This window comes from Acipenser ruthenus, chromosome 4, assembly GCF_902713425.1.
Source record: "Acipenser ruthenus chromosome 4, fAciRut3.2 maternal haplotype, whole genome shotgun sequence".
In the NCBI taxonomy this organism is placed as follows: domain Eukaryota; kingdom Metazoa; phylum Chordata; class Actinopteri; order Acipenseriformes; family Acipenseridae; genus Acipenser; species Acipenser ruthenus.
Window position 1 is genome coordinate 69,212,939 of NC_081192.1, and position 24,525 is coordinate 69,237,463.

Below are 24,525 nucleotides of genomic sequence, written 5' to 3' on the forward strand. Positions count from 1 at the left end.
CAAATGACATTTAGTGTAGTCAAACTACATTGCCCAGAATCCTTCAGTTGCCCTGAAAATATAATTGACATTGCTTTTACCCAGAGTAGGTTGGATAAGATAACATCCGGCTACAGCATGGCGGAAAGCTTGAGGTGGTAAGTGAGTTGTCGGGGTTTTGTTTTATGTGTAGGTTGCATTTTAAGGGATTTCTGTACTGTCCTTACATTACAACAGTAGAACAAGACGTGTTTGTTGATAACATTTATTGACAATTATAATTATATGTGAAATATTGTACTTTATATCGCGTGTCTATTTACCTACATACAGCCGGTGGAGCACTATCATTCTCAAAAGTTGTTTATATACAACGATATTGTAAAATAAATGAATAGGAACAGGGATTCTTGTTAATTTATTTTCAGTGTTAAACAGGAAAATGGACTTAACTGTTGTTCACGATACCATTTTCTTTGAATACAGAGATGTCGCCATGTGGCTTACATAACATTATCCATTTACAAATGCTTTATTCATGTAGTCATATAAGTCCAAATGTACAGCTGCCGTTTACAACAGACAGAATAATTAGTGATTGGTTGAGAAGGACATTCAGTTTGGGCCTTTTTTCCTCTTAAATGCCGACGAATGTAAACAAACTTTCTAATACACACAAAAAAAAAAACAAAAAAAAAAAAATGCGAAATATAAAACATGGTTGCAGGGTGGCCCGACTCCCGGAGAGGGGTATCTCTGCAGCGTGGATCCTCTCCAGCCGTGCAGTTATGCGTGCGCAGGTTGTAGTAGACGTCATTATTCGTCTGCTAAATGTCTGTAATAATAATGTTTTTAAACGATCTATTAAATAATGACGGTTTAATCAAATCAATGCATAATATTAGTGTTTGTCTTTTTTTTTTTTCAAATAAGTACATTTCAAGATCTGCTCTTGGTGAGCTTCTACACGTTGATTTAAATAATCATCATTATTTTCTGAACTGAGTCACAGAAATGTTCCTGATGCTTCTTTTTTTCAGCTACTGAGATTCATTATTGGGGAAATGTCATACAGTGTGATATGGATAACTATAATCGTATGCAATAATGCACACAGTGATATGCATATGACCATATAATCTGACATTCCCACTGCAATCGTGTACTACAGTCAGCTGTATTTAAATAATCTTCATGAACGCTGTTTCAAAATGTCCCTTGTAATATGAACAAGACTGGGTCTCCCCAAATAAATAAATGAAAGATAAAACAATAAAATATAAATTTATGTAGTCAATTACATGCACACGTCATGCATGCACAGGTATTTCACGTCAAAGACTGTAAAACCAGTCTATTAAAAGCTGCGCACGCATGACTGCAGGGCTGGAGCTGCACGGTTTAAGGATAGGCTGCAGAGATACACTGTTCGAGTAGCCGACTCCTGGTTGCTCTTGGTTGCCACCTGTTGTCTGCTTGGAGTACTGCACTGTCTACTGTGAACACTGATGGATCAATCAGCATGCAGTATTCTAACAATCCGTTTTATAATTAAGTATAGATAGTACTATAAAGTAAAATAAATATATCTGAAATAAACAAAACAAATTTGATGGAGCCTACTGTAAATGTTGTGTGCATTTTGGTAGAAAAACACACGTCTATTTTATAAATCTGGGGTTCAGCAGTTACAAAACTGGGCACAGGGAACCTTTTGTGTATCTTGAAGAATTTAGTGAACCAGTCAAGCTACAAGGCTAGACCCACCCCTGTTAATCACCAACTGATTGATTGTGTTCACTGTTAAATTTATAACTTGTAGGATTTTGGTTTATTCTACTTTTTTAGTGTGTGTTTTGTGCAACAAGGAGGGGGCAAGTATTTAAGGACAAGTAGATTCTTCTAGCATTTTGTCCATTGGACAACAAGTTCTTTTTTTAGAAATTGGCCACCCTTGTAGTTGACACAGTAATTTATCTTTAGTGCAGGGAAATAATACATCTTGCTAATACTGAAGATAACTATGGATTCAATCATTTCATGTAGCTTTCTGCACTGCTTTACACTAAGCTTGATACCTTTTTTTAGCATCAGTTGCATTATCAATCAGGGGAGTGCTATCTACTTGTTCTCACACCGTCCCACAAAACACACACACACAGATCGATAACATTTAGGATTTTGCTTTTATCAAATAACATACTCAATGAGTTATTAATAATGACATTTGCTTCATGAAATCAAAGAATGCGTAATTCAGTCCAGACATATTTGCCAAAACTGAGCCCATCTAATTTGTGTGTGACACGTGGCAAAACAAAAATAATGAAACTAAAAAGATTAAAACTATGTCCGATTTCACACAAAAGGCCAATGGAGGTGCAGCATTTCAGCGTCTTATGTTTCGGTTTCCTTTATCGTATATAAAATGTTTTTAAAGCGTAGCATTACTGGAGAGCACACTGAATTGCTTTACATAACATAATGTTGAAGTTGGCTTCTTATTCGCCGGCTTCTTATTTGGCCACTGAAGTTGGCTTTGTATTTGCATTCCAGCTTCTTATTCGCATACTGCAAATGTAATGCAAATTGACTAAGTAACTGGTGTATTTCAGGGGTTAAATTGTTTTGGGCCACTGATTGTAAAGTTGATTCTCATAGATGGGGATCCCCTCTACGTCCCCCATGTGTATTTATCCTGGCCCAAAAAGGGTTTTGATATGAAAACAGCAGGCACAAATAATGCATTCCAGCCGCATACAGCAAATGTAACACAAATTGAAAAAGTAACTGGGGTATTTTGGGGATTAAATCGCTCTGGGCCACTTATTTAACACACAATCAAGTAATATATTAAGTAATTTAATATAATGTTTGCCTTTTTGTGCAGTTAATTGTGTATGATGAAGTATTACTAAATAATATAAAGTATTCAAATTCACGTATCCACACAGCTTTACATTAAATTATAAAAAGAGATGCCTGGCCTACCTGTTTGAACAATGTCTCAGTGGTCCTTTACTTTAGTGCAGTAGTTCCAACATACAAATAAAAACTGTACTAAACATAAACGTCCATTTGGTACAAAAGTTTACAGAACAATTTCAAGCGAAAAAAGCCTTCCACCTGTGGGAAGATTTGAGAATGGGGTCCACGAGTCTGTGGTAATTGTAACTTTTTCTCCCTTTTGAATTTTTTTTTTCAGCCTCTCTTTTATTGTTTTATGGGTCGACACAGTATTGGGATAATCTTAACATCGATTTCAAAACTGCTGCATTCACGATTCACACTCACTGTCCTCATAGCGGATAACGTGATCACGCCCAATGTTCCGCCAAATCTGTAGCAAATGTTGTTATGGGTGTTTGCTTTTTATTGACATCAGTAGTCATCCACAATAATTCTGAATGTTTTCTTTTCAAACTGCTAGTACTCTCATACGCGACGGACTACAGATGATAATACTAAAATTAATGCATAAAAAAATGCGTTTGGTGACATTTGTCATGTGACCGGTTATACGTCTAGCATATTATTAAATGTTTTGCCCCTTCTTTAGAGTTTATACGTTTAAAATTCCCATCCCTACTACTTAGTTGCTTTCCAGAGCCTAAATCCGGGAGTCATAATTTGCAAAGACTAACTCAGTAAGAGTTTCTGCACTCATCCAGTCTGCAGTAACGAGGTGTGTACTCAGAACATGTCATATAGTAAGAAAATGACCTCAAGTTTGCTTTTATTTAATATATAAGGCATTATAAATAAAATGACAACTTTCTTTCAATGAAAACTTTCTCACTTTGGTTTAATATTTTATGAGTGGAGTGTCATGATTAGATGAGCCACTGTGAGCTGACTGGCAGGAAATAAATATATTATTTTTTTAAGTTGCAATAAGTGCAGTTGATCTGCGCTGTGTGCTGAAGTCAACTAATATTTAATCTCTAGTTCTGGATTTTATTCTATATATTTGATCTCCCATATAAACTAATAATGTAAATAGAAAGATTCAATGTGCAACCCTTAATTTACAGATTCATTTATTTCAGTTTAGGGTCAATTTTACAAACTTGTCCTGTCTTAGTGTCTCTGGGATTATGGAGCCAGTTAGCTTTAGATTTACATTAGGTTTAGATGGAAAGTCTAATTGACCACTTGTGTATTTTAACAATGTGCTGTTGCTACTTTTAACCATGCTGTCCAATAAACATGTTCTCATTGCTTTTATATGTATCTTTCGTGCAGATGTTACAGAAGGGCAGAAAGACAGGCATGTTTTTCCATTTCATATATCTATTACTTGATATTTATGTATTGGACTTTCAAGCTATGCTGTTCAAGTAAATGCCAATACATTTATTGTTGTTTGTATTTATTTTAATCAAGCAACAGTTAACAGAATTGAAAAAATATTAAAAACGAAATACAACATACTGTAGAAATTGCATTAATGGCAAAATAAACAGTGTTTGAAGACAGTTCTCGCAAGCACATTTGTTTTTGTTTTATTATTTATTAATGCACTTGCGCATTCTTGCACTTGGTAGTTAATGAGAAATGGCGCCATAGGAAAGAATCTTGGAAGACTTCAAATAAATGTAAGAAATGGTGGTTCCAGGAATATTTTTAGAAACTTAAATGGTCCTGTTTTTTTTTTTTTTGTATAAAATGCAAAAAATGTAATACATGAAAAAATAGAAAACAAAACACAGCTCATGGTTTACCTTTTCTGTATTCAAATGTTCTACCAATTAATACTGCTTCTTATCTTATGTCTAATTTAGAAATTGCTTCAAGAAATCTGTTTCGTTGGTGTCTCGTTCTGTCTTTCTTTCCCCACTTTTGTTTGTGTAATAAATTATTGCAAAACCGAACAGTCTGCTTAAATATTAGTTTGTGGTTTTAAAATTCGAATATAAATATATTTAATTACTTTTCATAGACACATAAGTAACTTTTACTTGCCATTTTAAATATCTTTAAATATGGATGCCTAAAATCATAAAAAAGAACAGTTGTACACTTATTTTGAGTTTTGGGGCCCTATTAAGTCACATTTAGGCCCAAAATATGCAGGATTTAGACCCCTGCAAAATATTGCAAATCATTTTTTTAAAACCTTTTTTCCCCTTCAATAGAACTAACTGAACTTTATTAAGTTGATATAGGCCTAATCATTAAAATTTGGATTATAAAGAAATTCCTAAATACAAAATATAGCAATACAAGAGAGCTGTAACATTGGTCTTAATTTTTGAACACCATTTGTTTGTGCATCTTTTGGCAAACTGAGTTAATTAATAACAACTGTCTTTCGTTGCGTGTGACGTCAGTAGCATGGCTTGGCTCTGCAGTGGAAAAACAACCCAGGCTCTCCTTAACCGCACCGCGAGGACTCTACCACCGCGGCGAGGCTCGGTTGTACAGTGGAAGAGAGGCAGTTATGTCAGTCAGAACTCAATGTTCACCAGAGTAGAAGGGTTAAAGGATTGGTTTCTAAACTACATTACCCAGAAGAACGATGACGCTTGTTTTACTAAGTTTTGGTTTCCTATATGGCCATTGGATGTTTAAATGGGTGTTTAAATGGTCTTTGCGCTGTTGGTATCACTGCACAAAGTTGTATTAAAAATAATTAAGTCAATCTACAACTTTACAAACCTACTGCCAACCACCTGATTTTAAGTAGCTTTTTAAAAAATAAATATATTGAAACCGTTATAAAAGTTTAAAGGTTTTTGTAATTTGTTAAATATTTTTCCTAGAGCCGGCGGTCAAATTTTACTGGGCTCCTACTGTAGACAAAGGCAATGTAATCGTGTTTGTTGCATTAATTTTTAAATACGTTTGTTACTGTGTGTGACTGAGGGTTTGTGAATTAAAATGATGTGTATTTATGTACCTTGCTTTTTCATTTGTATGTGCGAGATTTCTGCAGTTTAGAGTTTTCAGGACCTTGCGTGACTCCCTAGAAATCTACGGGAGTTTTTCTAACAGAACATTGTGACAAAAGAAGAAAAGAAGTACTTGTCCGATGGGCAAAGTATAACGGTAAAACGTGTTGTCCCTCACACAAATCTAGTTGTCCTGGACGTCGAGCGATATGAATTGCACACTCCTGTCAGTGGTCCCATTTTTCTTATGATGATGATCTTTTGTTTTCCTTATAATAACTTAGTGTGTGTAGATCACATGCCCTGACCACAGTGAAACTGAACTTATTCATAATGATAAAGTAACTGAAGTTTTTTTGTTTTCTAAGCAACAGGTCCAGTGATACTTTCCTTCGGTCAGCTAGTGGAGCTCTTTGTCACCTGCCTTGATGCAAAAAATGATAAATTAATTATGTAATAGTAGTACAGTTATATACGACACTCTCAGTTATCACCAACTATTTGTTTTCTAGCATGATTTAGAACATATAGTAATCTACATTACTTTTTTTTCCTTCCCCTCTTCTACAGACAAAAAATGGATATATTATAATTTCAATGGCTGTAAATCATATTATAATCTGAAAATCATACAAAGTTTAAAGTTTATTAATTTTTGTTAGCTCTATATTGAACTGAATATTAAACCCGCAATGGAAAATCTGGCTCAGAATAAAGAATGCCTACAGGATGGAGGTATCATAAATTCGGTGGCAGAAAAGCCAACAGAAGCATTTGAGAACGCCACAAGGAATATTCCTGAAGGAGAGGGTAATGGTTCTGCCTCCTGCAGTGGAGTGGGTGATGCAGAGAGAGATGAGAATGCATTGCAGAACAAAGAGTTGTCTAATAAGAGAAAACATGAACCAGAAGACAACCAAGCAGTCAAGAGGCTAGTAAGTGAAATCACTACTTATTGCTATTAATCGTTAACTCCAGTAAGGCGAATGTCAGTGCAATAGGAAACATTGGATTACAGAATTTACTATTTCCTTTTTTTTTTTTAAAACCTATTTCAAAATTACTCTCGCTGTCACCAATATTTAAGCAACTTTTTATAATATCCATACATTTTGAACAAAGTCTATAATAATAATAAATAATAATAATACTATCTCATATTCTTGTTTTGTTTTCAAGCATTCAGAGGAGGTAGCTATACATTATAATACTCTTCAAGAATGTGGACTGGCAGCCCGCAGCCAGAGTCGAATCTTTTACCTCCGCAACTTCAACAATTGGCTTAAAAGTGTTCTTATTGGTGAGTTTATTCAGTGTTCTGTTTCCCAACCTCTTGAATCTAAAACCAAAAAGTTCAGATAGGTTGAAAGCATAATCCTGTAGGTAGATATCTAACCACAGAGGCCTAAATCAAATACTGTATGCCTGAAAATATATATTATAAAACAGTTAATAATACAGTAGGTATTAACTACAGTAAATTAAGTAGACTCAATGTGTAGTAGAATGCTGGTTTCCAATAGGTTTTTTTCCTGTAATTTGATTTTTACAATCTTAAAGATTTCTATTGTCCATTTTACAGGGGAAATTCTGGAGAAGGTAAAACAGAACAGACGAGATGTGGCTGTTTTAGATTTGGGCTGTGGAAAAGGAGGGGATTTGTTGAAGTGGAGAAAAGGAAGAATCAGTAAACTTGTATGTGCAGGTAAGAATATACAAAGAGCAGGTCTTTACCAAGAGGAAATATTAAGTGCATGATATTGCTTTGGAACGGGGGGAGATACACATGTTTAGAATGTCACCTTCCAGGAGAGTTAACAGGAAGCATCCCTTTTTTGTGTTCACTATGGGTCCTTCAATGTTTGAAATTTACATCCACATACCTCATTGGCTAAATATGGTAGTTTACAAGTAAGCACAGAACAGGTACAGTTCTAGCATTTCCAGGGTTACAATTAGGTGAGATTTTTTTTTTTAAGTAAAAAATAGTGGTATACAGTGGTAGCATTGGTCAGCTATAGAAATGTCGAAGTATGATGCATTATTCTCGATCACAAAATTGAGGTTCATGCGATATGCAGTTTAGTTAACCTGTCCTGCATCTGCTGCACGCTAGAGGCCGTTATCTGACCAGAAACTGGTTTGCCTCCGATTTCTCCTGAAATACAATGTTTCACCAGCAGGGGTCACATGCTGAAGATCAGGTCACTATAGAAGGCCGTCTTCTGAAACAAAATACTACAAGTTATAATTTGATCTAATGGGAAACTAAACTAAAGCCAACGAAATACAGTACAATAGATGTGGACCAATGCACAGAAATGTTCCATATCCTGATCTTATTCAAACACATACAAATAAAATATGGTAAACTAGTCTAGTTATGTTCACTATACTGTCTCTGTTTTATTGTTCAGACAGTAAAATAAATAAATATTGGTACTCCTGTTGTATTGGAATTAAAGGTGATGTGACCGTTTGTTAAAACCTGTATTAGGTATTTTTACCCAGTTTGTTATTATTAATGTTAAGACATCCAAACCTGCTTAATATCGCTTCAAAGGGACTGGGCAGAATTGGCTACAATATTCGAAGTTAACATTATCAGGAGTTAATGTACTAATCTAGCAAAATCGGCACTTGGGCTACCACTAGTTTAAAATATATCTAGATCTATCTGTCTATCTATATCTATCTGTCTATAGATAGATATAGATAGAGATATAGAGGTATAGATAGATAGGTATAGATCTAGATACATATTCTCTCTCATATATATATATATATATATACAGTACTGTGCAAAAGTTTTAGGCAGGTGTGAAAAAAATGCTGTAACGTAAGAATGCTTTCAAAAATAGACATGTTAATAGGTTATATTTATCAATTAACAAAATGCAAAGTGAGTGAACAGAAGAAAAATCTGCATTAAATCAATATTTGGTGTGACCACCCTTTGCCTTCAAAACAGCATCAATTCTTCTAGGTACACTTGCACACAGTTTTTGAAGGAACTCGGCAGGTAGGTTGGCCCAAAGATCTTGGAGAACTAACCACAGTTCTTCTGTGGATTTAGGCAGCCTCAGTTGCTTCTCTCTCTTCATGTAATCCCAGACAGACTCGATGATGTTGAGATCAGGGCTCTGTGGGGACCATTAATTCTGACCAAATCCCCAACTCCATTTGCAGAAATGCAGCCCCAAACTTGCAAGGAACCTCCACCATGCTTCACTGTTGCCTGCAGACACTCATTCGTGTACCGCTCTCCAGCCCTTCGGTGAACAAACTGCCTTCTGCTACAGCCAAATATTCAAATTTTGACTCATCAGTCCAGAGCACCTGCTGCCATTTTTCTGCACCCCAGTTCCTGTGTTTTCGTGCATAGTTGAGTCGCTTGGCCTTGTTTCCACGTCAGAGGTATGGCTTTTTGGCCGCAAGTCTTCCATGAAGGCCACTTCTGACCAGACTTCTCTGGACAGTAGATGGGTGTACCAGGGTCCCACTGTTTTCTGCCAATTCTGAGCTGATGGCACTGCTGGACATCTTCCGATTGCGAAGGGAAGTAAGCATGATGTGTCTTTCATCTGCTGCAGTAAGTTTCCTTGGCCGACCACTGCGTCTACGGTCCTCAACGTTGCCCGTTTCTTTGTGCTTCTTCAAAAGAGCTTGGACAGCACATCTGGAAACCCCTGTCTGCCTTGAAATTTCTGCCTGGGGGAGACCTTGCTGATGCAGTATAACTACCTTGTGTCTTGTTGCTGTGCTCAGTCTTGCCATGGTGTATGACTTTTGACAGTAAACTGTCTTCAGCAACCTCACCTCGTTAGCTGAGTTTGGCTGTTCCTCACCCAGTTTTATTCCTCCTACACAGCTGTTTCTGTTTCAGTTAATGATTGTGTTTCAACCTACATATTGAATTGATGATCATTAGCACCTGTTTGGTATAATTGTTTAATCATAGACCTGACTATATGCCTACAAAATCCCTGACTTTGTGCAAGCGTACCTAGAAGAATTGATGCTGTTTTGAAGGCAAAGGGTGGTCACACCAAATGGATTTGATTTAGATTTTTCTTCTGTTCACTCACTTTGCATTTAGTTAATTGATAAATATAATCTATTAACATGTCTATTTTTGAAAGCATTCTTACTTTACAGCATTTTTTCACACCTGCCTAAAACTTTTGCACAGTACTGTGTGTGTGTGTGTGTGTGTGTGTGTGTGTGTGTGTGTGTGTGTGTGTATATATATATATATATATATATATATATATATATATATATATATATATATATATATATATATATATATAATATATGCGGCCATTTTTACAGAAAGCTATTTTAAAATAAGTAATAGCACTATCTCAATGTTTTTATTTTAACGTTTAAACTATATTTTTAAAAGTTTAAACGTTTAATAAAGTAAACAGAATCTAGAACCCCTAATTAGCACTGTAAACAACACACAACTTTGCGGATACAAGTTTTTATAATCAATTGGCAAATCAGAACCTTAAAACCACGTAGTATTTAGTTGTGCAAGTCATTATGTGACACCAGCGTGGAACATTCACTACAAAGACACAAATACAATATCACAAAATCATTAATTCAAAACGAACAAGGCAGATACTTTGTTTACAAATTGAGCAGATATGGTTAAAGTAATGTTTATGCTAAAATTGCATAAACGAGCCTGAAGACATTAATCAAAGTAATAAGAATGTTAAACAAAACAAAGGTAATCTCTGTTTTGTTAAACTTACACACTTATAAATATTTACTTTAAGGTACTGGAATTATATATATATATATATATATATATATATATATATATATATATATATATATATATATATATATATATATATATATATATAGTTAAAGTTACTGTACATTAAACAGAATTAACGCAAACAATGTATAAACTTGCAGTTTTTCTAGAGTTCTTTGTAGGAGTTTTCCATACACGTGTGACCCTGTAGCTCTGCTGTTTATATTCCTGGTTTTGGACGATGTTATGAAAGCGTGGACTGGAGTAGCGTATGTAGGTGTCTGTTGAATGATTTTCAATATTGTTTGTTTTGCAGATATTGCTGCTGTGTCTGTGGAACAGTGTCAGCAGCGTTACAGTGACATGAAGACTAGAGGTCGCTCTAATGATATCTTTTCTGCTGAATTTGTTTCTGCCGACTGTACCAAGGTTTTTAAAATGTTTATTGTAATATCAATAGCAGTTTATACAGTATGGTCTCCTTAGAGTAAGTAGCGGGGTTCTGAAAAAGTGTGACACGTCCCCACGTGTTGCTAGAACTGTTTAAATAACATACCTTTTCATTAACATCCTGAGAACTTTTTACACTTTTTATAACAAGTCTGTTTCAAAGATCTTTTCAAAATGTCTGCTCTAGTGCACTGATGGTGTAAGGATTACATTATCAAACGGGTAACGCAGCAATAACGGTCCATGATGTGGTACAGAGCACTTGTTCTTTATGGGTTTTTTTTGTGTTTGTTTTGTTTTTTAAATCTCTCTTCCTGCAGTGATTTGAGGACAGATTTCAAACCCCAGTGCACTAGAACGGCCTTTTTGATAAGAGCTCTGAAACAGACTTTAATGTTAAGTGTAAAAATGTGTTAGATTTTAACAATGAAAAGAACTATTACAGTAAACAGTTGTAGCAACACCTGGGGATGTATAACACTATTTTTCAGAACCCTGCTACTTACTCTTTAAATGATTAGGAAACTTCACTTCATGAAAGTATCACTAGGTGAAAATTCAGGAAAAGCAAGTGTAATGGACTACCTTAATGTAAGGTATACAAACTGAGAGATTTCTTTAACCTGTTAATGGTACCAGGTACTATATTTTACATCAAGTGGAATTGTAGTTCATATTTATATAATTTGTTTCCATTGCCTATGACCCCTTAGGCATTGCAATAGTAATCGCTGTGTGGCGACTTTCCTTCTTGCTGAGCCTGCTGAGTGTTCAAATATATTACTTAACAATGCTTAAACAAAAAATAAAGATGTGATAGATCGCTGACGAGATTTTAAACAAGTGTTATGTAATATAATCTATATTCCAGGTTAGATTAAACATTTCTCTGTAGAAAGTTGAAACATCTTAGTTCCTTAATTAAACACATACAATAAGTATTTTAAAACAAAGTAATTTACAGCAGGGGTCTCCAACCCTGGTCCCGGAGAGCTACTGTGGCTGCTGGTTTTCATTTCAACTAATCTCTGTTACTTAATTGAACCAATTATTGGCAGAATTAGTCAAGATTAATAGTTGTTCCAGATTTTTAGCTACTGATGATGTAAAGACACCTATAAAACCTGCTGGATATATAATTGCTTTCTTTTTACTCCCCCTCTAGGAACTTCTAGCAGATAAACGAAAAGATCCTGAGATGTATTTTGATATCTGCAGCTGTCAGTTTGTCTACCACTATTCCTTTGAGACACAGGAGCAGGCAGACATGATGCTTCGGAATGCCTGCGAGAGGCTGCGACCTGGTGGTTATTTCATTGGCACAACACCCAATGCCTTTGAACTTGTGTAAGTCTGCTTAAGCCAGTCATTTGAATTGTAAGCCATCCAGTGATCTTTTGCTTGAATATGCTCCCATTTGTTTTCCTTGGATTATTTTTTTTTGTGCATTAATTCAAAGGGTCAAACAACTCATGAGTAGATTAAGTACAGGATAAACAACGATAGTGTTGAATCTGTACAAATATTTCATTGTTTTGAATGTCGTTAGGCATGAGAAGTATGTAAGTGAGCTGTAAGTTTGTTGGAACAGTGGTTAAAGCCAAGAAAGAAATCCAAAGGCTGAGTTTAAATCTATCGTCCATGTAATAGATGGTGATGAAATTGCTGTTCCTGAACCTGTCCAGAAGATATGTGAAATAAAAATTAGAAGGGGGGTGTTATGTGCAAATGAATTTTATGGTAGAATATGGTGTAAAATTGTAGAAGGGAGATGCATAGGCCCCAAATAGTACACAGTCTTTACCCTGGAATGTAAAGTAGACATTAAAAAATACTTGGTTCTTACAGTTTTAAATGAATGAAAAACTACATCTCCCAGAATGCCATAGCTATCCGAAAACACTGATTGATTGATCAGTTTAGATAATACACCTGTTTGTAATTTAACAAGGCAGGCAGGTATAAAAGGACAGATTTCAAAGACAAAAGCCGTCTGTGTGAAGGTAAGGACCTGGACCTGAATATGGTGTATGTTAAAACAAAGTATATTTAAATCTGTAATTTGTGAAATAATGTGTATTTAAAGTCAGTAAGCCAGATTAGCGGTCTCACTGAAAGTTAGTTTTGTGTTTGTTAAAAGAAGACATGTTTCCACTAGAAAAGGGACAGTGCTGAACAAATAAACATACATGTACCGTCCTGTTTAAACCCATCCTTTGTTGTCGACAGTGCTTTATCCACCAAAGTCTTAGGAACCCAGAACTGTGCACAGTTATACTGTAAATAAAATAAAAATAAAAAAATGCTGTGAAATGCTAAACTGAAATCACAAGTCCTTTTCGAAGCGTTATGTTTTTAATATAATTAACTAATTGTTGAAATAATTGCTGCGTATTCACTTTTCTGTTGAAATTATTCTGACTGATTTTGTTGACGAATCCACAGATTTCTGTTGCTTCGTAGCACAAACTGGATTTGTGGATCAACAATATATCTGCCCCGCACTCCCCTTCAACGCCACACAGCCACTTTGTTAGAAGATTCGTTGAATTAATCGATAAAGTTTAAAGGGTGACGTCACAAATGTTAAGGGGGGGAAAACACACACTTGGCTTCGGATTTATTTAAAGCTACAATGTACATATTTGTCTATCTAAAATGGATATCCAGAAATATTCAACTGTTATCTCGTCCTAGGAGTACCTTGTCTGGTCTGAGCACTGGAAAAAAGTACTCTGATCTCCACGTACTGACTGAGTGTTTTTATTACCCATGTTTAAAAAGCTTCATGCATAGATTTATTATGCGTTAAACGTAAGTTCTGCCACAGACGGTTTAGCCTCTAGCCGCTGTCTGCTTTGCACATTGAACGTGGGTAAGGAAGCGAAACAAGCAGCTGTAAAATAGGTTGATTTGAAGATGCTCATGTCTAAAGAGAACTGTATTTGTTAAAACTTGTCTCTGATTATTAAAACATGCAATCTCTGGTTTACTAATTTCTCTATTTATACATTGCGGTTGTAAAATAGGATTCTGCATATATTGGTATTTTTTAATCACAGAAAAATGTAGGTTTTTATATATATTTTTTAAATCACAGGATCCCTGTTATAAGTGAAGACAGGTGCCTGTTTTCAGTCGATGTTAAATTGTTATGCCGTAAAATGTGGCCTAAATAGAATTGTACGAATCAGCTAGGTAACAGTTAAAATAGTCTTATTGCCCGAATTGATAGAAATTGTGTCATGTTAGCAAATGTCATATTTTGTCATTAAGCATCAGACTTTAAGAGTCTTTCCATCTCTATTCACAGAAAGCGTCTTGAGGCATCAGAGACTAATTCTTTTGGGAATGAGGTCTATAGAGTTACATTTCAGAAGAAAGGGGAATATCCACTGTTTGGATGCCAGTATGACTTTAACCTTGAAGGAGTGGTCAATGTCCCTGAATTCCTTGTGTATTTCCCGTTATTTGAAGAGTAAGTAAAGCAACGTCTTGTCTTGGTTCTGTTTTAAGATGTTGTAGTTCTGTTTTGTACCTGTAGATGTCACAGTAAGTATTGGTAAACTCATTCCCTACCTTGCTGGCATGAAACTTTTGTGCTCCGAGCATGCCCATTCAATATGGATGCCAACATTCTAAAAACAGTTTTACCTTTTAAAAATGTGCTGCGTTAGTTCATCTCTCCCTGATTAAAATAATGTTACACTTGTCACTTTAGTTCTCAAAAGTTAGAAAGTTTACAATTGGTTATTTTGTTTTGTTACATTTATAATTGCACTATTCATAAACTAGCCCTATACAGCTGCACAGCTTTAAGTGTTTACATATTTATATCTACAATATTTTATTACTCAGATATTCAAAAAATTAAGTTTAATAAATTGTAGTGTAAACTATATTAATATATAATATTATAATATTATATCAGTATTAATGATAGCTATATTTACTATTACTGCAACTAAGTATTAATGATAGCTATATTTACTATTACTGCAACTAACTTTGTGTGTAAATAAATTTGGTGTGGTAGACTTCAAAGCAGGATGTGGGGCACATTGCTGGTTTATCTGGGCATGATTTGCAGTAACATGCTGTCTGCTTTCTGCCTGACTTCGCCTCCCCTTCTATAAATCTCCTCTTTCTGTTGGAGCACACTTTGCAGTCTCCCCATTAGTCTTCCTGGCATTTCCATCACTGGGACTGGCACTGCATCTCTGGTATCTTTCCCCATGAGCCCTTGCACTATCATCTCTCTAAACTCTGCCCCTGTCATTTTTGATTATTTTTTTTTTTTAAAGAACAAAAACATTTACAATTGCAACATCCTTTACGTGGTGATACAATCGATGGTACCATTTCACAGAGCTGTGTTGGAAAGGATAATATGAGCAGTTTGTCCACTCCTCCCATAAACCTGTGACTAGGTTCATAATGGTGATGCAAGCAGTCACCAAAACAGTAACGAGATACTGTGGGAGAGACTGCAAGCAATCTCAGCCGAAGCGTGTATCTCTGTCAAATCGGTTGTGTTTTTTCTGAAAAAAAGGCAGAAAAACACATGAGAAATATTCTCACAGAAAACAGTAATAAAACAATTACAGTTCAGAAATAATATCGTTGCCAAAACTAAAAATTTTATTTTATCTCCATCTGGAGCTATAGCAGCCAGAGAGGAGAGCACAAGTCAGCCGATTTAAGTTGCAGGACAGGAGCAGCCAGCTTCACGCGGGGCACAAGGCTGCTGCGGGATATAATAAACAGGCTGTGAGCAAAATTGTGTGTAATAGAAGCTAATACAACATTAGTTATTGCATAAATTTAGTGTAATACACAAAATTAGTGAGTAATATATGCAGATAAAAGCAACAAGTACTTATCTGTATAGGCTCTCTTTCTGGTTCATTATTTCAGTTAAAAAATGACGCTGAGATCTGTGCGAGCAGTCCCCTTATGTCCTCGGGGGCGGGCCATGACTGTCACAGACTCGTCCGAGCAGCTTTGGTATAGGATATTTAGGTTTTAGGATGTTTATGGTGTAAAAACCCATTAGGTAATGGTTACATTTCTATTTCAGGGAACCAGGGTTGTCTGCTTTTATCAAAGCTTCTGTCAACTGAAATCTAGCCAAGTCTAACTTTTTACCAGCTTTTCTCTAAACAGTGAACAAACTTGAAACAGTAGCTTGCTTTTTTGTAGTCTCCCCAGAGTCACTCCTGCAGCCGTTTTCTTTTTGTGTTTCTCGCTTTTAAGGCGCTTGACAGGTGTTCTTTCTGTTGTGGTATTCTGTTTCGTTACACAGTTCTTTTTAACCAGAGCATTATCAAGGAAGCATAGTAAAAAATGTTTTTGTGGTCGCGATAGAATCGTGGCCCTAATCATGTCCATTGATTTATTGTAGGACATTAATTTCAATTAAATATTGCACACCCAATCAATGTAGATCACACCACAGGAGAAAATGTTTTAAGTTAAATTATTTTCAGAGTGTTATATAAATAACTTGACATTTTATGACTCGAAACCTGCTTTTTAACATTGGTTTTAAATAAACTTTTCAGGATGGCAAAGAAGTATAACATGAAACTTGTCTTTAAAAAGACCTTCCGTGAATTTTTCGAAGAGAAGATTCAGATTGAGGAGCACAAAATGCTAATGAGAAGGATGCAGGCTTTAGAGGTGAGTACTATTGGCGATAAAATGTACTGTGTGTGTTTTTTTTATATATATATATATATATATAAATAAATTATACACACAGTGCCTGGCAAAAGTATTCAGACCCCTGACCAATTTTCTCATTACTGAATTACAAATGGTACATTGAAATTTCGTTCTGTTTGATATTTTATTTTAAAACACTGAAACTCAAAATCAATTATTGTAAGGTGACATTGGTTTTATGTTGGGAAATATTTTTAAGAAAAATAAAAAACTGAAATATCTTGCTTGCATAAGTATTCAACCCCCACACATTAATTTCTGGTAGAGCCACCTTTCGCTGCAATAACAGCTTTAAGTCTTTTGGGGTAAGTATGTACCAGCTTTGCACACAGTGTCGGAGTGATTTTGGCCCATTCTTCTTGGCAGATTTGCTCCAGGTTGTTCAGGTTGGTTGGACAACGCTTGTGGACCGCAATTTTCAAATAGTGCCACAGATTCTCAATGATTGAGATCAGGACTTTGACTGGGCCACTGTAGGACATTCACCTTTTTGTTCTTGAGCCACTCCAATGTTGCTTTGGCCTTGTGCTTGGGATCATTGTCCTGCTGAAAGGTGAATTTCCTCCCAAGCTTCAGTTTTTTAGCGGACTGAAGCAGGTTCTCTTGCAGTATTTCCCTGTATTTTGCTCCATCCATTCTTCCTTCAATTTTAACAAGATGCCCAGTCCCTGATGAGAAGCATCCCCACAGCATGATGCTGCCACCACCATACTTCACTGTAGGGATGGTGTGTCTTGAGGCATGGGCAGTGTTAGGTTTGCGCCACACATAGCGTTTTGAGTTTTGGCCAAAAAGCTCTATCTTAGTCTCATCTGACCACAAAACCTTTTCCCACATCGCAGCTGGGTCACTCTCATGCTTTCTGGCAAACTCCAGACGTGCTTTCAGATGGTACCTTTTGAGTAACGGCTTCTTTCTTGCCACCCTCCCATACAGGCCCATACAGGCCAGTGTTATGCAGAGCTCTTGATATGGTTAACTGGTGGCAACTGGTGCACCATTACTCCACTCCCAGCCACTGAACTCTGTAGCTCCTTCAAAGTGATTGTTGGCCTCTCTGTGGCTTCTCTCACAAGTCTCCTTCTTGTTTGAGCGCTGAGTTTTGAGGGACGGCCTTTTCTTGGCAGTGCCTGGGTGGTGTGATGCAGCTTCCACTTCCTGATTATTGATCCAACTGTGCTCACTGGGATAGCCAAACACTTGGATATTATTTTGTACCCTTTCCCTAATCTATGCATTTGTATTACTTTATCTCTTAACTTCTGTAGAATGCTCTTTGGTCTTCATTTTCCTTCAGATTCACAGCCTGACCAAAGATCCTTCAACAGTGGGGGTTTTTATTCAGAAAATGTGACAGCAACTTTAATGGTTCACAGGTGGAGGCCAATGGTAAGGTAATTTTGTGTCCTCGTTAGGGCAATTTCTTTCATCGGTGTAAACTGGGAGCTTTCACAGCACCGGGGGTGAATATTTATGCAAGCAAGATATTTCAATTTTTTGTTTTTCTTAAATATTTCCCAACAGTGTTTTAAAATAAAATATCAAACAGAACGAAATTTCAATGTACCATTTGTAATTCAGTAATATGAGAAAATTGGTCAGGGGTCTGAATACTTTTGCAAGGCACTGTGTGTGTGTGTGTGTGTGTGTGTGTGTGTGTGTGTGTGTGTGTATATATATATATATATATATATATATATATATATATATATATATATATATATATATATATATATATATATATATATATAATGTGTGTGGTAAAAACCTTTAAGTATTTTTTTCTAGGTATTTTTAGGGGGTCCTAAAAAAGGGCAGAGCAACTTATACACCGGTGAGACCTATAGGCTTTTTCTGAAATTGTTGTCTGAAAAAAAAGGGAGGGGCGACTGTTCTACAAAAAAGATAAGGCACAGTCCCTGTTGTCTTCAATTAATACTATGATTATGAAGAAGTACAGTGTGATTATTTATGCACAGAGATTTAAACAAGTTGTCTTTCAGTCTGCGTCGGGAGCAAGAGCAAAATTAAAAATCATGAGCACCAATACAAACCACAGAGTGATAAAAAATGTAAAGAAAGGTGAATTCCGAATGTATTTTTTATTCAAATGGAACTTGCAGTACCTGAGACACTAATGGGATACACACATGGTGGCAGTTAGTTAACTTTGCTGTACAGCCAGTGTTGTAATAAGCTTTGTGTGACCTAAATCTGAAACTTGTCTTTTGAACCCTATACTGTACAACTGGTTTTAAAGTGGAGTCCCTCTAAAGCTGTAATATTCATGAGCTTACTTTTTTGGTGTGTTTTTTTGTTTAAATGTTCACAGCCATACCCGGCAGATGACCGATCCAAGCTGGTAGCAGATAACTTGGAAGAGTATGAGCATGTACAGCAATACATAAAGGGTTGTCAAGCAAAGCTGCCTTTGGTAAGTGCCCTGGTTTATGATCAATGGCTGAAATGTGAATACTGTTGAAAATTGTGGCTAAGATTTAATTGTGATTAGTGCTGCAATAAACAATTATCAATCGTTGATTTTATATTCTGTTAATCAACAAGGTATCTTATTTTTAAGGCTATTTATTTCCATAATATAATGTGAAAGGGTACAGGTGCAAGAGTGGGATTCTCATGTACTTTCCACACTGGAAACGTGCTTTTGATCCATCTTCTAAAAGTTTAATTAGTTGTTATGCTCTAAATCTGACATTTTGTAGATATTGCCCCAGATCTTATTGGTAATTGGTTGTATTCTCAGAAAAAATCAGGTACATACTGAAGGATAAGTGAAGTAAAATGTGTTGTCTTTTTTTCTAACAGGGAACGTTAAGCAAATCAGAATGGGATGCTACAAGTAAGTAAAGATTGCTGTGCATATTCATGCAAGAGAAATCTTCTAATTTATCTATCTGGGATGCAACAGCATACAAAGTTGGTACAGGAAGCAAAAAAAATAAAAATAGTATTGTGTGTTAACGAATAAAATTCAACTTGGATCGCTATTAACAGTTGTATTTAACTGTTAATGATGCATGTCTTTATTACTCCAAACATATTAAGCATTATGAAAAAAAAAAAAAAATTCCTCTACTGAAATAATGTCCAACGTACCTGAAGATTCTATAAATACAAAGCATGTATTGGGTGAGGTGTCCTGTGATGGTAATATGCAAATATACAACATTATAAAAAAGCATTCACAGATGCTAGGCTCTGAACTTTTTCAACATTGTACCACTTGGAATCTAAAAGTCCCTTAAATACCTGTACTATCAGTCAGGCAACATCACCCTAGCAAATGTTAGCTTCGTGACACTTTAAAACGTGAGTAAGTACAGAACAGTGTTTTCCTATCAAGTACAAAATGTTATCATTACCTCATGGGTATTAATCCTCCAATACCGTCGAATCTGAATAGAAATATCAAAGTTGCACACAGTGCCAGTGACGCAGTCACACCCGTCACAGAGGGCATAAAAGGACTGCTGACACTGACATCGTCATCATTTTTCCTTTACTGACCTGAGAGAGAGAGAGAGATCTGTGAACAGATAAGTGTTGAATAAAATACTTATCTGCTTTTTCGCTTGTGTATTACACTATTAATGCAATTTAATTTGTGTTATAGTAATTACATAAGTATTGTGCACTCAGCCGTGGTTTTGTGTTAAGTCCCTCAGCGGCCTTGTGCTCCGCTGCCCCTTCCCTGGGATCGAACACCGTAAGTCGGCTACTTGTGTTCTCTCTTAAGCTGCTAGCTTACTTTAAAAATAATTGTGTACCGTACCCTGCACCATGCAAACAGCATGCAGTCGATACCGTACCGTGTGCACCATACTGTGAGTACCCGGCACCGTACTGTGTGTACTGTGAACCGTACACCATACTGTACTGTTGGTGTGTGTGTACCATGCATTGTGCACCATGCAAGCACCGTGCTGTGAGTACTGTACAGTACAGTTGTATCGTACAGTGTGCACCGCACCATACTGTGTGTGCCGTGTGTCTGTAGAAATAAGTTTTCTGTACAGTACTGTACTAGTACCTAGGTACCGTGCAAGGTACTTAAAAGTAACCAAGACCAAGTACCTTCCTTGGCTTAGTATCGGTGGATCTGGTCACAGTGACTTGCCACAGTTGACGCATTACAGTATTTTTGTCTGTTGCATAGCAACATTTCTGCATGTGCTGGTCAACAGTCTTTTCTGGTTAATAGTACTACATGCTATACTGCTATAGTAATTATGGCTCAGCGGTTGTTTGAATCGTACACCACTGCTGCTCCATTATGCCAGGGTTTCACTATTGCGATATGTGCAAGACTGGCCTCCCCATGGAGGATAGGCACAGCAGATGTGCTGCCTGTTTGGATCCGGAGCATACTAAGGAGGCACTCGCCAACCGCAACTCCTGTGAGTTTTGTGCATCTTTTTTTTCTAAGCGCGTGAGTGAGTATCTTACAACTCTCTGGACTCAAAAAGACACGGTTGTATCCTCCCCTGAGGGCTCAGTGTCTAGGGAGAGCAGGAGAACATTATGTAGGAGACTGCCTTCGCAGTCTTCCTCGTCTTCCTCTCCTTCTCCCTCACATAAAGACACTATCTGCCCGAATAAACAATGCAGGGTTTCGGAGACTATTCAAGACAGCTTACTCAGCCGGTGCATTTGCCACAAAGCTGGGCAACGACAACAGTATCTTGGTAGCTTACTAGAACTGTTTGTTGAAGTCTCTCTCCCAGAGCCACATACCCACACAACAGCAGCTCGAGGAGCTGCGGCTGGTAAATAAGAACCTGCTCCGTATATTGAAGTTCAATGGGCAGGCGGTGGGCAGGAACCTGGCTATCCCAAGCGCGTATAGCAGATGGGGACAAGACAGCATTGCTGGATGCTCCCATTACTTCAGGCACACTTTTGGTCCCGCAGTAGATGACATGCTGCAGTGCTCGTACTGTGCACGAGAGTTTACAAAGGAACTGGTGCGCCTGCTTTTGCCTTCCTAGAATAAACACATTGTCCCCTCTGGTTTTCCATAACAGGAGCCGGAGACCTGCTGGCAATAGATGCTTTGGCGCACCAGTGGCTGAGGCAGCAACGCAACCTGCTCAATCAGGCGCAGGTGACATTGTGGCATCCCGACCCATCGAGCCTGCAGCTCTGGGTCTGGCCCCTGAATGGCAACATTTGAGCTGTCTGGGGTTGTCTAATTGGGTCATTGACACCTTACAGAATGCCAGAGCAACATCCACGCGTTACCCAGTATGGGTGCAAGTGGTGCGTGTTTCAAACATGTCTCCCTCTACATTAAAGGTCTATTTGGCAGCCATTTCGGCTAGTCATGTTAAAATTGATTGTCTCTCCAGGAGCTCATTTCCAGGCGGGGCAATTTTTTTAAAGGGAACTTGGCGGCTTCGGCTGTCTATGAAGGACATTGTCCCTCGCTGGAGACTTAACGTGGTGCAGGAAGCAGTCACGAAGCCCCCCTTTTAAGCCCTTCTATTCAACAGAGCTGAAGTACTTATCTATGAAAGCAGCTTTCTAGCTTGCAATCGCATTTACTAAGTGGGTGGGCAAGATGCAAACTTTTCCAATTGCTAAAGCCTGCTTAATTTTTGTTGCTTTGCACCAATCCTGCTTTTTTTGCCGAAAAGCATCTCGGCAGTTTAATAAAAGCATTATGGTTCTTTTGGGTGGTGTGATTTGCAAATAAACAAAAGTAAATAAATAAATACTACATACAAATCCCCAGCATGTTCTTTTTAAAATACAAACACCACAAATGGTCAGCAAACAACATATCAAAATTATACACAATTTTGCAAGCAACGCATCTATCTACAAAAGTCCAGAACAACAGGTAAACGTACTTGCCCTCCAAAAGCCTTTTTTTATTTTTATTTATTTATTTATTTATTTATTTATTTATTTATTTAATACGTTATTTGTTTTATTTAACAAGTTAAACGTTTTATACCAACATAAACATGTATACCAACACAAACATAAGGCATTTGCATCATTTTCATAATATTATGTACATATTATATACTTTTTAAAATAGGCATTTCTGCAATGCCATCACCAAACCAGAGCTGCAATGCATTTTCATCCACAGACATTTATTTACCAGCTAGTTTTCTTTTACAAATAAAAAATATTTAACCCTGTCATCCCTATCCAGATTCCCAATATAGGCTCACCCAATTACACTTTTTATCAGCTTCAGAAGCCGTATAACCTATAAATTATTCTCCTTCGCAACAAAACTCACAAAATTCACCATCTCTCAACCGTCGGCACGGAGATACGTATTTTTTGTTAACTAAAAAAAGATGTATTTCGTTATTTAATTGGCTAATATTAACAGCAAGCATCTCTGCTATTGGTTAGCACATTTTGTTGCTATGTAAAATACTCCAATAAATACATTTCTGACAGCAAATGGGAGGGACGATCTCGGGCCGACCATCGGCCCTCTAGTGCTTTAGCAGCATACATCACTGGGCCCGATCATCGGCCCAATAGTACTCTGAAGGTTAATCAGCCTATATCTTAATCCGCTTGCATTCTGAATCTTCATACTTTTTCCATTTGTTAGCTGATATTGGCCAGCATTAATGTCAGTATAATCATTAAATGTGGATTGGCCAAGCTTTCATTCTGATCAGATTTCGCTTTGGCATGCCTCACAAATCTCTTCCCATTTAGCTTTGTGGGTGCCCATTGGTTGATCATTGAGATTAGACTTTAGTAGCGTGAAGTAAAAATGGTATGGAGTAACAGGGTTATAAACTCCTGCTCGCCCGAGGTGAATTAAATCTGATGAGGACTAGTTGGTGTCTCAGTAGTCCTCTGGGCAAGTACTTAAAACAAATATACACATAATACTCTCACGTTCACAGGCTTGCATTAAAAAAAAAAAAAAAAAAAAATGCAGGAAAATCAATTTTCTAATGGGATGTAGCAATGGTGAATAAGCATTCATAATGCTAACAGTCTCCAGTCACTGAAACACGTTGTAAAACTTTTTGTAAAGTCATTTTACAAAAATGTGGAGATTTCTACTGGGTTGCCACCCCACCACCACAAAAGAAAAAAATAAGACTGAAGATGTCATTAGCAAAGGGGGCCGGTACAAACAAGGTAAAATAAAAAAAATTGGCCACATTTTTACTACATATTTTAAACCTAATAAATAAACCATTACCATAATGAACATTTTCATAATGTGTTGCTTAAAACATAATACAATAAAATTCATAATAAAGTTGAGTTCTTACCTATAATAGAACAGTAACATGTTTTAAAGTTTGGGACTCGCTGTCTGTAGCTTGGCGGTGTTTACATTATCGTCAGCGTACTTTAATTGATCGGAAGCTGAAATTACTTTTTTACATTTCTTTGTTATACCAATACAGTACTGGTGGGCGATAATCGGTTAGTTTGAAAACTAGGCTTTAATCACTGAAATAGGTGCATAAGTGCGATTCTGTGCTCCGGGGCTCAAGCACCAATGGAGGAAAATAAGGTCCCGCATAGTGCAAATAAATCACCTGTTATGTCAAATTATAATGTGGATGCTTCACAAGCAGAACTGTTATTGCAGCATTTAAAAAGTAAAACATTCACTGGTGGCACTGTCAGACCGGAAGGCGATCCTTCACATATTCAAACCCATTTATACAAAGTATC

At 36.8% G+C, this 24,525-nt stretch overlaps 1 protein-coding gene across 1 annotated transcript in view; it reads left to right on the top strand.

Annotated features, from left to right (window-relative positions):
* Positions 1 to 57: 57 nt before the first annotated feature.
* The window catches only part of rnmt (RNA (guanine-7-) methyltransferase), a 26,971-nt gene continuing 2,503 nt past the window's right edge, over positions 58 to 24,525 (top strand). The window contains exons 1-10 of the mRNA XM_033998897.3: positions 58 to 137; positions 6,444 to 6,808; positions 7,053 to 7,173; positions 7,456 to 7,578; positions 10,967 to 11,079; positions 12,266 to 12,447; positions 14,414 to 14,578; positions 16,665 to 16,782; positions 19,160 to 19,261; positions 19,654 to 19,687. Of these exons, the coding sequence (XP_033854788.1) occupies positions 6,566 to 6,808; positions 7,053 to 7,173; positions 7,456 to 7,578; positions 10,967 to 11,079; positions 12,266 to 12,447; positions 14,414 to 14,578; positions 16,665 to 16,782; positions 19,160 to 19,261; positions 19,654 to 19,687 (1,201 nt within the window). The 5' untranslated portion in view covers positions 58 to 137; positions 6,444 to 6,565. The remainder of the gene's footprint in view (positions 138 to 6,443; positions 6,809 to 7,052; positions 7,174 to 7,455; positions 7,579 to 10,966; positions 11,080 to 12,265; positions 12,448 to 14,413; positions 14,579 to 16,664; positions 16,783 to 19,159; positions 19,262 to 19,653; positions 19,688 to 24,525) is intronic.